Genomic DNA, 16,053 nt, shown 5'->3' with positions numbered 1-16,053 from the left:
AACTGCAGACAGTTTCCTATATCCATCCACATTAAAAACGGGGCAGTAACTTCCTTTACCTCTCAGTTCTTTCATTTTTATGTAAAGATCCTGTACTTCCAGCAAATTCCATTTCTCCTGTAAAAAAAAACTTGAAAGATTTTTGTTGAATGAGATTCCTGGGGTAAGACATTTTAGGCTAGGAAAAACCTGTTAAATACCAGCTTTAGAAACATAGGTAATGTGTTCTCGTGTGTTGAGGCTAATTCAGTAGATTAGCTCCTCTCTATTGGAAAAGGATTTGTCTTATGAGATCTGTTAGAATTCCCAGGATGCATGTATGGGGTAACTTCGGGGTATGTCCCAGAGAGTTGTTTTCACACACTATATGTCCCATCACTCGACCTGTGGTATGGAAATTTCCCTTCATTCAGAAATAGTGATTTGACCGCTTTTTGCCAAATTTCTCAATGTTCTGAGTACTAAGGACTCGGTTAGAGCAACAGCCAGTCAGTGATTTTCAATAAAGGGGCTACTGGACCTGAAGAATGAGGTGGTCTCTTGGATGGCAAACAGCTCTAAGGGAGAATGCTCTGGTTTTCTAGGGCTATTCTTGACCTCCGGCCTGTCTGTGTAGATGGCCCAGATTGTATGATGTGGGAAGAACCCCGATACCCTCTGTTTCCACCAGCCACAGCTTCATACCATGTACAGTTTGGTGATGATAATGCCTTGATGGACAAGCAAAGGATTTCTCTAAGTGTCTAGGAAAATTGGAATTTGGTTATATCTTCTCTGTTTTTTGTCTTGGCTTGCACATCTTTTATTTTTCCTTTCTTTTAAACTCATTCTTGGAGCTATAGTGCTAGGTGGTGATACCTCTTCATATTGACACAGAAAGGAAGGAAGTAGTTAGGTCAGGCTCTTCATATCTTTATTTAACACTTGTATCTTCACCAAGATGAAAAATCTAGGTACCAGAGTTTAAACAACTCATCTACTCTCGGGTTTATAACAGTTGGAGTTTGAAGGGTCATTTTGACTACATCACACTTCCCCTTAGGGACCCTCCTCATCATACTTCATATCCAACATGATCGTAGACAGTGAAAGGCAGAGATAGAGTACTGAATAAAATAATTGAGTAAATATATGCATGCACCCTTGCTTTCCTGAATGCAAATCTGATTAGGTAGGCAGCATTGTAGAAATAAATAGAAATTTAGAGTTACATTACATACTCTGAAGGAGAAGTTGACAGTGCTATATCCAAGTTCCAGTGGAAACATGAACCAGGTAGAGAAGTCAGGAGGGCATTTTTGAGCAATTGACATTTGAGGGGAGACCTGGGGATTTGGAGTAACTTGGGCCATTGGGCTTCCAAGTGAAATCCACAGTGTGTACAAAAGCTAGAGAAAAAGTGTGGTCACTTGGACGCTCTCAAAGAAAGCCAGTTTGGTAGAATGCTTAGGTGTGGAGTCATGGCGTGAGATGAAGCAGGCCAGGCTAGACCACAGGGTTTTGTGGACCATGTTAAGGATTTGGGTTTTCTTCCTGAGAGCATTGGGGTGACATTGATAGATTTTAAACAGGGAGGTGATGTGATCTGGTTTCATCCAGATCACGGGGGCCACAATGTGGAGGACAGCTTGGAAGGAGCCAGAAGAGGTAGGAGGACACCAGTTAGGTGGTCTTCACAGCAGTCCTGGTAACAGATGATGGAAGCCAGCACCATGGTGAGTGACACAAAATTGAGGGACCTGGTGATAATTTGAATATGGGAGTAAGAAAGGAGGAGGAGAGTGCAAAGGGTTTTGCTCGTGGTTTTATTGTAGTTCTTCCCCTCTTCCATCACCTACACACCTCATTTTCTTTTATGGTGGAAAGGGCCAGGGAAAACATTTCAGGTGAGGTACCATTTGATTCAAGAAACTATAGAGCATGTCTCTCCAGCTGGGCCATCAGCTTCTTCCTTTGAAGCAAGAAAGTCATTGGATTGAACCTTATATAGTAGGTTGTTGTTTTGAGCCCTTTGCAGTAAAACCATCTGTTTCTGGGTTTAACCTGCTTCCCTGCTCTTGGTATTTGGGATATCTAGGGTGTCTAGGCATAATGATGTAAACTCCAGCAGTCTGCCAAGCATCCTGCCTCTTCTGCCCTAAGACCCTCCAAGTTGGTTGAGCGTCAACTCAACTCTGAGTGTTCCTGTGTTCTCCATAGAACTTTGAGAAAATAGCTTTGTGTGACTCTCCTCTAAAAGGAGACAAAGCAAGAAGGCTTCAAAAGTTGAAGTGAGGGGCACGTGGGTAGCCCAGTCAGGTAAGCATCTGACTTTGGCTCAGGTCATGATCTCACAGTTCCTGAGTTGAAGCCCCACATCAGGATTTGTGCTGATAGCTCAGAGGCTGGAGCCTGCTTCGGATTCTGTTTCTCCCTCTCTCTGCTCCTCCCCTGCTTGTGCGCGTACACTCTCTCTGTCTCTCTCACTCATCTGTCTCTCAAAAAATGGATAAACATTGAAAAAAAAAGTTGAAATGGAAGTTAAGAGGACGATACATTTCTAACTTGGAAGGTTAACCTGGATATTGGGTGTGAGCTCTATGACAGTCATCTTAGGACAACTGTTGGGGCTGCCTTGTGCACAATCCTGAGCAAAGCTGAAGGTGAGGCTGAGGGAGGAAGAAAAGCCAGTCACAGCCATAGCTGTAAGATGTTGGATGGCAGGCCTAGGAGCCACTGGTCTTGCAACAACTCATCGCAAGTCAAATTAAGGGAATAATGCAAGCCTAGTAGATATTTAATGAGAGATTATTCCTGGAGATTATAAGGATACAGAAATTGCAAATAAATCCCTGACCTTTTCTGAGCCTTGGCTCAGTAAAAGAGCTGAATCACCTGCTTGAGGGGATTAAGGACAGCCGCTTCCATCTGGCGGGCTGCTCAGACTTTTTTTTGTCATTAGCAAACTCTGTCTGGGGGTGATCATGTTCTAAACCTTTTAGTGGGAACTTGCTTTTCAGCAGAGGAGATCTCAATTAACTTAGGTTATGTACCTACTGGGCAGAGATCCGAACTTACGATCTCTAGTTATGTATTATAATCACCATTATATTAGTACTACTCTGTACATGTTAAATAATAAAGCAGTTGTTAATCATTAGTAACCTAATCATGACATCGGCAGGAAAGTCAAGTTGATGAGAAGTCAGACTTGCCTGTGTGTGTGCGTGTGTGTGTGCGCACACACGCATGCCCACACGTACCTACCGTAGAGACACAGGGAGATACAAGGATGTTCCAAGGCAGCAGGCAATGTAACAATTATACCATTCCAGTTTAGAGATTTAGAACAATGGCTGTTAAACTGTATATTGTGAGTTCCTTATTGGGAACTGCTGTTTGATATGAATTACGTTTCTTAACACAGTATTATCTGCTTATAAGTCATCAGTATATGCAACTTGAACAGTTTAAAGGCTAACAGATAGTTACCTTGAACTCTGTTTGACTTTGTAATATGTAAAAGTGTTACACTTTGAAACTCAGACAATAAATATATACTAATACTGTGTTACATGTGTAATGTGTAAGGCCTTTATGTGTAACGTCTGTGTAAGATTTATTTCAAGAAAAGGAGTTAGCAGGTTTAAAACAAATGAGAGAACTTGTGTTGTGACAACCAAAGGAGAAATACTAACTCCGAGATTTTGGGAGAAGAGCAGTTTGCTAATTTCGAAAATAAGTCATTGTAGTCAGTTTAGGTTAGCAGAATTTATTTTTTTCTGGGTATACTTGGAAGGTTCCATTGCATTCTTTTCCATCAGCTATTATTTGCCTAGATCTAGCTTCTTTTTATTTTTTATTTTTTAATGTTTAGTTAATTTTTGAGAGAGAGACAAAGTGTGAACAGGAGAATGGCAGAGAGAGAGGGAGACACAGAATCTGAAGCAGGCTCCAGGCTCTGAGCTGTCAGCACAGAGCCCTCTCTGGTGCTTGAACCCATGAACCATGAGATCATGACCTGAGCTGAAGTCGAGCGCTTAGCCGAAACTGACTGAACCACCCAGGCACCCCCAAAACTTTGGCTTCTTACAGTAAAACACGGGCAGGTTCAAGGACTCTTTTAGCCCTGCAAGTTTATCTCTAGCCCTGCCCTTATTTCTTCTGCTAGCTGTCCTGATAGCTTTATGAGCAGGTATCTTTTGATCACTGAGGTTGTCATTGTCAGCTGCCAGGTTTCTTCAAATTTTCCAAAACTTTTTTCAATGTTTATGGGGTAGAAGAAGCAAAGGACTTTTTGTTCAGGATAGGAGTTTATCATTGTCTGAAACAAGACCATATCCACAAACCTACTCTGAAAGCATCCAAGCTTGGAATCAGCAGCTCCCCAAAGCACAGTGCAAAATGATGGTTCTTCCCTGAACTTCTTGGACTGTCATCCCTGTGCACAAATCCTGTTAATCACCTCTCAGAAGAACTGATAGGCTTCAATGGACTATGGAATCACAGTTATGAGCATTTTGGAAACCTCGTTAAGTGCAAAAAATGATCTTCCCTGTGACACATAGTTTCCAGTAGGCTCTCTGTTCTGACTACTGTGTAAAGGAATGAATATCCTCCCCCCTGCACATGAAAAGCTGCCCAACATCATTAGTCACTAGGGACATGCAAATCAAAACCACAATGAGATACCACTTCACGCCCACAAAAAAAAAAAAAAAAAAAAAAAGCTATAACAAAAAATACAATAACAAATATGGGCGAGGATGTGGAGGAATAGGAACCCTCATACGTTGCTGGTGGGAATGTGAAATGGTGCCGCACTTTGGAAAGCAGTTTGGCAGTTCCTCAAAAAGTTGAGCAGCGAGTTACCCATAATCCAATTTACTCCACTTCTAGGTGTATACGAGGAGCAAAGCTTGTACACAGATGTTCCTAGCAGCAGTTCATAGCCAGAAAGTAGAAACAACAACCAGTGAGTGGATAAACGACGTGGTTTTACCCAGGCAACAGAATATTACTGGGTCATGAAAAGAAATGATAAACTGCTGCAGCATATGTGACTCTTGAAAACATTATACCAAGTAAAAGAAGGTAGACACAAAACACCACCTGTTATGTTTCCATTTATGTGAAATGCCTGGAATAGGCCAGTTCGTACAGACAGAAAAGAGATCGTGATTTTTAGGAACTGATAGAATGCAGGAAATAGAGAATGACTGCTAATGTGTATAAAGTGTTTTGTGGGGGATAATGAAAATGTGAGGGAATTGGATAGTGGTGAATGATTCATAACTTTGTAAATATCCTAGACACTAATGCATTTCAGTGCTTGAAATGGGTGAATGTTAAGTTATGGGTATGTGAATTCTTCCCTTCAAGAATCTTGCCCTAGATTCTAACAGGCATCTGGCCTGTGTATCATAGTTTGTTATTAAATTTGGGAAAAATCTATGACATGAGTTAATGGAGTTTTATTTGGACGAGTGATTTCAATCTGACTTGCAGTTTTGAGTCAGAAAGCTCTGTACTACATGACGTGCAGTGTAGTGCTCGGTTTATACTAGAAAAAGCATGAGAGTGAGTTAGTTTTATAGCTGCACTTACAGCTTTAAGGGAGTAAGAGCAATGGTTTGTATATCAGGTGTTCTCCCAGAAGAAAAATACTGTTTTCCTCCTTTTCTGGTACTTTACTGACTATCCCAGAGGCCAAATGTGGTTATAATAAGTATCACTAAGTGGTAAGTGTGTATGTAAGAATAAGAGTTATTTTGTTTTCTTTGGGAAGAGAATTTGTAATAAAATAGCATTTCTTTTTAGTTTAAGGAATTCTTAGTGATTTTCTTAAGAATTTTTATCTTCATTGGGTCTAAGTTGACTGATCCATGTTCATAATTAGGGAAACGTGCACCCCTGTGTTTATTGAAGCATTATTTACAGTAGCCAGATTATAGCAGTGGCCCAAGTGCCCGTCAGTAGAGGAATGGATAAAGAATATGTGGCATATATACACAATGGGATATTATTCAGCCATAAAAAGGAATGAAATCTTGACATTTGCAACAACATGGATGGAGCTAGAGAGTATAGTGCTAAGCCAAACAAGTCACAGAAAGACAGATACCATGTGATTTCACTCATGTGGAATTTAAGACACAAACAAACAAAAATGAACAAAGGAAAGGAAAGAAAGAAAAACCAAAGAACAGACCCTTAACTCTTAAGAACTGATGGTTACCAGGATGGAAGTGGGTGGGGGGCTGGTTGAAATAGGTGATGGGGATTAAGGAGTGCGCTTGCCCGTGTTGAACATGGAGAAATCTATGGAATTGCCGCATCACTATACACCTGAAACTAATATCACACTGCATGTTAAATACATTGGAATTAAAATTAAAAACTTAAGTATTTGAAAAAGGTTCTTTTTGGATTAGATCAAAGTATGAGCTCAAATTCTGTGCAGTTCTTATTTTTTACAAGGTTATTTTTTGCCCTGGGATGATGACAAATTATTTATAAATATTTACCCTCCTACTTTCTGTCATTCTCTTCTCCACCGTGAACCGTTAGTTTGTAGAATGTCTTGCCCTGATGTCCCAAGGTGCTCAAAAGGTGAACATGTTCTTAAATATTACCATCAGCCTCTCCTCACTGGGTAATCAAAGCATGGAGATTAATTTTGGTAGGTTCCCAGGCTCATTGCCAGGTTGGGAAATTGGTTCTGTGCGGTGGAACAGGTTGCTGCTGTTGGTCATTTATTTTCTGAGTCACATTAGTGGGCTTTATAGCAGGTGGAGAGCTCTGAATACCTCCTGACTTACCACACCCAGGATGGCTCTCTTGCCCTATGCCTATTTTTCATGTAACTTCTTTGTTGTAAGCTATTTTAATTTTCTTCCAGATTACTTTCCCTTTTTTCTAATCACCTGCGTAGGATTTGACTTAGGTCATATTTAGGACGTTGGGTCATAAGGACTTGGGAGTGAATCTCCCACTTACTAGCTTTTTAGCTTTGCAAATATCATAGTACAAATGAAGCAAGTCTCAGATGTTTCATCTGTAATATGGAGTCAATGAGAGTATCAACCTAGAGGACATGCTAAAATTAAATGAGATAATCTGTGTAAAGTCCTTATCCAACATTTATTGAGCCACTGAATTTATACTTATTGAAGGAGACCAGGAAGCAGTTAGTTCTACAGCTCCTGATGATAACAAATGGTTTAAAGGATACCTACTTGTTCCTTTGGTAAACTGCTCATCACTCTATTCTGCCGTTTCTTCAGCTAAATAGAGGATACCCTTGCAGAGTGACTGTGACAATTAAGTGAGCTCATATAAACAAAGCACTTAGAGCTGTACCTGGCATGGGATGCCTAGGTGGTTTAGTCAGTTAAACGTCTGGCTCTTGATTTTGGCTCAGGTCATGATCTTGTAGTTTGTGAGTTGGAGTCCCACCTTGGGCTCTGCACTGGCAGTGTGGGATTCCCCCTCTCCCCCTCTCCCCCTCTCCCCCTCTCCCCCTCTCCCCCTCTCCCCCCTCCCCCTCTCTCCCTCTCCCCTCTCCCTCTCCCTCTCTCCTTCTCTCCCTCTCTCCCTCTCTCCCTCTCTCCCTCTCTCCCTCTCTCCCTCTCTCCCTCTCCCCCTCTCCCCCTCTCCCCCTCTCCCCCTCTCCCCCTCTCCCCCTCTCCCCCTCTCCCCCTCTCTCCCTCTCTCCCTCTCCCCCTCTCTCCCTCTCTCCCCCTCTCTCCCCCTCTCTCCCCCTCTCTCCCCCTCTCTCCCCCCCTCTCCCCCCTCTCCCCCCTCTCTCCCCCCTCTCTCCCCCTCTCTCCCTCTCTCTCCCCCTCTCTCCCCCTCTCTCCCCCTCTCTCCCCCTCTCTCCCCCTCTCTCCCCCTCTCTCCCCCTCTCCCTCTCTCCCTCTCTCTGTCCTTCCCCTGCTTGTTCTCTCTCAAAATAAATAAGCTAAAATAAATACAAGAACTGTACCTGGTATACAGTAAATTCTCAGTGGATGCCAGCAAATTTTTTTTAATCATTCTTGTATGTGGCCTAAACCATGGGACTGATTGATCCTGGGTCTGTCAGGCCTTGTCCGAGGATGGTTTATGCATGACCAACAACCTGACAGCCCCTTTTTTCCTCTTCCAGCTGCACAGTTGGACAGCATTGGCTTCAGCATCATCAGGAAATGCATCCACGCTGTGGAAACCAGAGGTAAAGTTGTTCATCACATGGCATTGTTCTTGGTGAAGGTCATGTATCTGGTGAGGCGTCAGACCTGCTACCTGCTTCCTGATTTTGAGTGACTCAGTAACTCTCCAAGTGCCATTGTTGGTGTGTTTCCACGAGTCGTGTTGCTCTGAAGCAGAGGCCTTCGACCCATTTGCTGTCATCAGCCTCTTTGGCTGATACAAGAGTGTTTTCAACGCACATGTGTCAAAGATATGAGATAATAAGGAATCTAGTTACTGGAATTCAGTTAAAATAATGAAAAACATTTTTGTGATTTAATAATACATATACTTCTTTCTTACCACTTTAAATAACAAGTAATAGTGGTGGGTGTCATAATTGGCAAAATTCAGAAATACAATTGATCCTTGAATAATGCTGGAGTTAGGGGTGCTGACCTCCTACCCCCTGCCAGACAGTCAAAAATCTGCGTATAACTTTTGACTTCCCCCAAACACCTATTAACAGCCTTCTGTTGACTGGAAAGCCTTTCCTATAAGATAAACAATCAGTTAACATGTATTTTTTATGTTATATGTATTATACACTGTAATACTATAATAGAGTAACCTAGAGAAAAGAAAGTGTTAAGGAAATCGTAAAATATATATATAGTCCTATACTGAGTTTATCGAAAAAAGTCCACATGTAAGTAGACCTTTGCATTTCAAACCCATGGTGATCGAGGGTCACTTGTAGTGATATTTCAAGATGGCTATAGCAGTCTCAATGTGTTATGAAAATACCTGATTTCTGGCCAAGACTCAGGTATTGCTAACGCTGTGATTTGTGTCTTATTATGGAAGGAAATGTTTAATTTCAATTATAGGCTCATGAAAGTAAAGGTGTAATGGTTTTCCTATCTAAGTTTATTGACACCTGGAATTCTCTAGTGTACCCCCAGGGTCTTTGGACAACTGGTTAATAACCGTGCTTTGGGAAGCTAGTCCCTGGCGACTCTGCAGGTAGGCAGGAGTCAGGCCCCTGGTTTCCCGCAGCAGGGCTGTAGTCAGGCCCTGTCTGTAGCACATGGACCTAACCTGGGTCTGTAGGAGCAGAACAGAACTTTGCAATTAGGGAAACTGATTCCTCCCAATGGTCTCCACCACTGCCTCAGATGTTGCCACAAGGGTGATTTCTCAGTTCCAGCAGTTTGGAGCTTTGACTGCTCTGGTCTATTGTACCCCTGAGAAAAGCTGATGACTATCTTTCCTGTGAATTTGATTTGAACCATTGTCAAAGATGTGAATCTTACTATTCCACAGCCTCAGAACCCACCAGTCTTTTTTATTTGATTAAAAGAAGTTTTATCTTTTAAAGCAGGATCTATAACTCTGACTAGTTAAGAAATACAAGTATCTTTATAAAGTCTATGAGGCACTGAGTAGAAAGGGAGGGGAAAAAAAAAAAAAAACTTAACTGTAGGAACCTCTCCTCCTACCCAGTCAGAAAGTGTTCTTTCCAAAGTAGTTATTTTAATGTATGCTGAGATTTTATAAATGCGTATTTCTGCTATATCTTCCTTCAATGAAGAGTTAAGGCAGCTTGTGAAGATAAGTAAAATACAGTCAGAGAATATAAAGTAACAGTAGGTGAGATTTCTGGGAATTGATCTGGAGGAAATAAGGACATGGGCAGGTTGAGCCATAAAGACGTTTACACTGTGGTGTTAACGGGAAAAATCAGAAACTGGCCAAATGTTTCAAAAATTGGTTAAATCAACAGTAGTACATCCATGCGGTAAAAAGCTGTGAATCACTGTAACTGCAGTAGAAATACATTTATTGACATGCAAGGTTTTCATTATTATATATTAAATGAAAAACGAAAGCTATAAAACAGCCTGTACAGCATGAATCCATTCTGGGGATGGCAGGGGCTGGGGAGTTGCGTATATGCACAGGCATCCTTGACTTGTCAGTGGTCTCTCTGCTGTTCTTACTATCATCCCTTGATTTATCTACGTGCCTTAACTGCAGTTTCTAAATTTTTAAAGTATCTATTACTAAGGTAATTTTTCAGTAGGTATATTAATTTTCATTTTAGAAGAAAAGAATGAGGAATAAGAGGTACAGGGTTAATAAAGGTAGAGGCATAAAATGGAGCCAAAACTAAGGTCAAAACAAAAATCCCCTCCCCTCCACTGTGAAATTCACACACTTGCCTGAGGTAGGCTACGTGTTTGTCTCAGTTTTCAGCAGCCAAACCAGCAATAGGGAAACATAATCATTTAAACCCCTTTGCAGAGCCTGTATGATAAATGCAAGCCCGTATCTCAGGGGGTCAACTTTTTATGATGTAAAACCAGAAAATAAGCACAATAAGTTACAGAGGAAGAACAAGGTCACCAGTGGTTTGGTGTCCTCACCTCTGCCTCTTTGTCCCCTTCTCCTCTAAAATGAAAATGATGTGTTTTAACTTGTAAGAAAGTTTTCATTTGACACAAAAAGGAAAAGAGGACAATGTGAGTTAAATGCCATTTTAAGATAAATAGTTGAAGGAAGTGGTTATTTTGCTACTGGAATGCATGTATGTACACACATTATTTGTGGTGACCAGAGTTGAACAGACCTCCCACACTTTGTGGGGTTCGTTAATCATTGTCCAGCAGGAGACAGTGCTGTATCCAGTTCTAGGAAAGGTCAAGGACAGAAGAAGTAAAGACCCTTGAGAAAGAACAAGCCCTTTAAGTCGCCACGTTACTGAATAATGGTTCTGCCATTAAGTAGCTTGAGGCCCATCCCTTAGTTTTAGACCAGGCTAGTCCCTGAGCCGTGCAGGCTGATGTACATGCTTTTATAGGCCCCTTTTAGCTATGAAATCCTGTCATTCTAGACCACTTCTTTTTGTTCATTAATTCTACATAGGCCTTGTTAGAGACATTGGAGAGTCAACCTTTTCCCAAATTTCTTCCAAGAAATTCTGCTTTGCTCCCAAAGTAGTGGCCCTGAGGGAGTATGACACAGTGTTTTATTCATTCTGTCATGTATCGTATAGAGATCTAGGTACTGGGGAGATAATGGTGAAGAAGACAGAATCGCTGTACATAGAGTTTATATTGTGGTGGTTGGGAGAAAGACAAACAAGAAAGTAAATAAAAATGATGATTTCAGATATTATTACTTGCTACAAAGAAAGAATGGGAGGGGACTGGGCTTCATGTTGGTCATGAGATGCCTTAGGTTGAACAGGTTGCAGTTCAGCGGATACCTGAATGATAAGATCTGGGAGAAGCATGTTCCACAGGAAGCTGCTGAGCAGAGGCTGTGATATGGGGGCACAGGCTTGATGCGTTGGAGAAAGAGGAAGGCCATTGTGGCTGCAGCAGAGTAAAGATGGTTGATGATGCAAAGGTGGGCCTCAGCTTAATCCTGCAGGGCCTTGTGGGCCACAGTAAGTTTTGCTTGTGGTCTAAATGCAGTGGGAGGCCATTGGAAGATCTTAAGGAAAGAGAGGGTTTGAACTGGTGCATACTTTAAGAAGTCCATTTTGGCTACTGGTTGGAAAATGGACCTCAGGAGAATAAGATGGGAAGCAGGAGACCAGTTAGGTTGGCGGTGTCAGGTATGATGGGCCTAGGGGTAACAGAAAAATCATTTCCAGTCACTTGGTTTAAATGGTCCCCTTTTGTAAATGGTACAGTAGTGATCCTATCCTTGCACATAAATGAACAAAGCACTCAGATGGGCTAGTTTTTGGTTCTTTAGGTGTTTGGAGGTAATCCCCTACTAGTTGAGTTGCACATTTACTTGGGTTGAATGAAGGTGATTCACCTTTTTGTTCACAAATGATGTTTACGTGGCAAATGATCTGATTTTCTAATTTCTCAGTCCTGGCGAACATTGTCCAAAGTTAAAGATGTACCCACACTTCTGTACTCTTATTCTGTATTTGAGAATAGATTGTAAAGCTATTATTTCTTTTCTACAGTATAAAATTTCTGTCATGTCAGTTTTGGCTTTTTAAATTGAAAAACCAGCTAAGTGTAACCTTTAAAAGTATATATTTTGCATCTTTCAAAACTCTTTAGATGCTGTGTTTGGCAAGAGAAGAGGAAGGTCTCTTTGCCCTCTGTTGACTGAACTGAACTAACACAAGGGCTGAAGTGTGCAGCACACCCGTGAAATCCTAGACAGCTGCACCAAATCCCACTCCTTCGCTAAGAGCAGAGCTGAGGGACAGGGGACTTTAATTAGAGCGGCTTTTAGAAGGACTGAGAAAATGAAAAAAAGTGCATCTGGCTGGGTTGGCTTGACTTGTGTTCTGACGTGCCTCTAATTAAATCATCACTGTTTCTTTCCTCAGGGATCAATGAGCAAGGGCTCTACCGAATCGTGGGGGTCAATTCCAGAGTCCAGAAGCTACTGAGTGTCCTGATGGGTGAGTGCAACAGTGGCTGTGTGAGGCAGGTCCCAGTGAGGTCGAGGGGGCACCTCTGAAAAGTCACTAGTTGTGTAGGTATGAACAGCCTCTTGGGAAGGAATTGGGTGTCCGGGAGGGAACGCCCAGAAATCAGCTGCCCCACTCACCAGTTGTTAGGGATGTCGGCATTACTGGAAGAGGTACTTAGTGGGACTGGACAGAACAAAAAAATGGCAGGTCCAAGGCACCACACCCTCTGTTTATAGACTCAGCCACTGCCAGTCCAAGTGGTGCTCAGTCACTCATGTGACCACCACACCCTACTGTGTCTTTAATAGCTCATGACTCCCCCTGTCCTTTTTGGAGGCAGGCATTTAGTGGGGCACACCCAATGCCCAAGAAAGGGCATCCTTCTAGCCTGCAGAGGACCTCAGATCTCATGTTGCCTGTTGCCAAGAAGGTGTCACGTGACTGCCACACAACATGTATATAAGGAGATAATTCCTGGATCATCTTTGCATCTAGATTTCAACGTAGACTCTTGTCATTTGAGCAGCGAAACCTCCCTTAGAGCTGGCTGGTATAAAATACAAAACCACTATATTCAAATGTGTAGTGTTTGAATCAAAACCCCATGAGCCCATGAGCCAATTTGCTTAGGCTGCAGATTTCCTTTATTTTTAGATGTGAATGCAGCCAGCTTCAGTGAGTCACATGGATTTAAATGGCAAACAGATCAGATTTCACAGATCAGTGGCTATTACTCATCCCCATGGAAGCCCAGCCATGCACTTGCAGAGATGGACTATCACTTAGGGTCCCTGCTCAGTGTCTGGGCAGGGACCCTTCTCTTGCCAGTATTTGTCTGTCTTGTTTTTTTTGTTTTTTGTTTTTGTTTTTTCCAGTTTCTGAAAATAGTTTTCATACGTAAGGAAATCTCCTCTCTCATGTTGACTAGAATGACTTTTCTCTATCTCTTTTTCTAGAGAGCTCCTTGCCTCTTGTTGGCAGAACCCTGTTGTGTTGCTAGGTACAGCGAGATCTTTTATTTGAAATTATGATTATTGGTGAGGTGCCCTGCCACTGAGAATCTGGTTCTTGGTTCATATTTGCAGTGGGGATAGTTTTTTAATAAACTAAACTTTTTATTTTGAGATAATTTTACATTTGTATGCAGTAGAGAGATGTGTACCTTTAACTACTGTCCCCCAGTAGTAACGTCTTGTTACCCTCTAGTAGGAGATCACAGCCAGGATATTATATAGTCAAGATGTGGAACAGTGTCCTCACCTCAAGGATCCCTTGTGATGTCCTTTTATGGCCACACCCATCTGCCTCACCTGTCGCACCTCACTGCTTTCCCTAGGCTCTAGCACCTGAGAATCTATTTTTCATTTCTTTAATTTTGTTATTTCACAGTTATCTCAGTGGATTCATATGTAATCTTTGGGGATTGGCTTTTTTTTTTTTTATTCAGCATAATACCCTTGAGATAATTTCAAGTTATTGGATCAATACTTGGTTATTTTTTTATTGCTGAGTAGTATTCCACTGTAGAAATGTACCCAGTTTGTTTAACCATGCACTTATTGAGGGACATCTGAGTTGTTTCCAGTGTGGAGAAGTTAGGAATAAAGCTGTGAACAGTTGTGCACGGGTCTTAAATGTGAATATAAATTTGTTTCTCTGGGTTGACTGCCCGTAAATTTAATTACTGATTGATCATTTGACAGTTGCTAAGTCCAAGATGGCAGAAGCATAGCAGGATCTGGTGGCTCCAGTGACATCTTTACCTTTGTTGGAGCCTTTTCCATTCCTTTATTCTGGCTTCTCGTTATCTCTGATCTCTGCTTGTCTTGGTATCGGCTATGTTGTCTGTGGGAATGTCCCACGTAGTCCAGTCTCAGCAGTTTTTGAATCTTATATCACTGAAAGAGAGTATCTTTCTTGACAGTTCATTGAGGACTTTGGTTGGTCAGCATGGGGCATGATTCATTTCTCAATTTCAGGGCAGTCACATGACTTAACAGCAGATGGATCCAGATGGCCTGGATCCTGTGCCTCTCTCTGGTGATGTTGGGGGAGTGTGGCCCAGAGGTGGAATAGGGAGGGGGTTAGACAGTAGAAGCCCGTGGACCAAGCAGGATAGTTAATAGATTGATGCAGGAGTGCTTTCCTGAAATAATGGCTGCTGGGTAGATAACAATAAAAGTATGTCCGTTACAGGTTTAACAAGATCAGATTGTAGTTTTAAGAGGGGACTGCTGGCTGCAATGGGGAGCATATATTTGACCGTGGAAAAGCATGGAGGAAGAAAACAGTGGAAATAATTAAGCCTCACATAGCCTATCAGGGATGAACCAAGTAGCTGCTCTGAAGTTAGGAAAAAAAGGCTCAAATGAAGAGAGAGAATCAGCAGGACTTTGTAACTAACTGGATATGGGGCAGAGAGATTTCATAGATGACAGATTATTATGTAAGGTGACACTAGTGAGAAGAAATATGACATTTTAGATGGGTTTGTTAGAAAAAAGAACCACTTTAGCTCACTTGTGCTAAGCAAAGAGAGGTATGAAAGGATCTTGTTTTTCTCACTTCTCTTAGTGACTCTCAAACAAGATATTTGTCCTGTTCTCTTCCTCAGTTTTCCTAGGGACAGACAAAATAATCATGAGCATCTGAGAAATGTCATGAAAAAATAATAACCAGCAGCTGAAAGTCACAAGGCCAGCTGCCCTGCCAGGAGCGCATTAGACATAGAGTAGAATTCAAACTGAGGCTCAACCAGAGCTGAGACATGACCCTAATACACGATCTCATCACAAGCGGAGAATGGTGTCAGTGGTTCTCAGTACCAGTGAAGGTGACCAGTTTGGATCTTGGAAGTGAGGAACCACCTTTTAGACCAGGGAGACTCCAGACCTAAAGGCAGAGCCCTGTCTGTCTTACGTTTTGTGAACATGCTATCCTCGTCATCCATTCTTGGTACTGGTACTAAGCTGGATTAGCCAAGAGTGTGAAATAAATAAGGCTCCTACACTGCAAAACCTCTCCGTGAGATGGCGGGGCAGAGTGCAAACCACTCATTTTACTACTGCTTTCCTCGTTATTGATTGGATGCCCCTATTAGGTGCCAGGCAATGTGTAAGATATGGAGTATCTTTAAGGTCTCTCACAAGTGCAGCAGTGAGTTTTTATTATTGAAAACATGGATTAGAAATAAGGAAAAACAGAATTGTTTTGATCACTTTGAGTTTATGTACTCCTGGTACACTGAGGGGCTTGAGGTTGGAAGAGGGATCTTAAGAGCCAGTGCTTTGAGAACTTTTTATTTCTCTTGATGAGGATTCCTTAAGAGAGCTTGTTGGAATTTCTTGTAGTACGTGTGGTATAGCCCGGTGCTAGTGTCCTACCAGAGCTACTCTTGATCATGTTCTCCCAGCAGTGGGGGTCCTTAGTCTGTGAAGAGTGAAAAGGTC

The 16,053-nt window shown here is 42.0% G+C and overlaps 1 protein-coding gene across 1 annotated transcript in view; it reads left to right on the top strand.

Moving 5' to 3' along the window:
* Positions 1-16,053, top strand: part of ARHGAP26 (Rho GTPase activating protein 26) — a 422,696-nt gene that overhangs the window by 239,145 nt on the left and 167,498 nt on the right. The window contains 2 exon segments of the mRNA XM_019424560.2: positions 8,129-8,194; positions 12,518-12,592. Coding sequence (XP_019280105.2) covers positions 8,129-8,194; positions 12,518-12,592 — 141 coding nt within the window.

The sequence above is a fragment of the Panthera pardus genome, unplaced genomic scaffold (genome assembly GCF_024362965.1).
Source record: "Panthera pardus isolate Hobbes unplaced genomic scaffold, ASM2436296v1 HiC_scaffold_2, whole genome shotgun sequence".
NCBI classification, from domain to species: Eukaryota; Metazoa; Chordata; class Mammalia; order Carnivora; family Felidae; genus Panthera; species Panthera pardus.
This window is presented reverse-complemented; position numbering and strand designations above follow the sequence as displayed.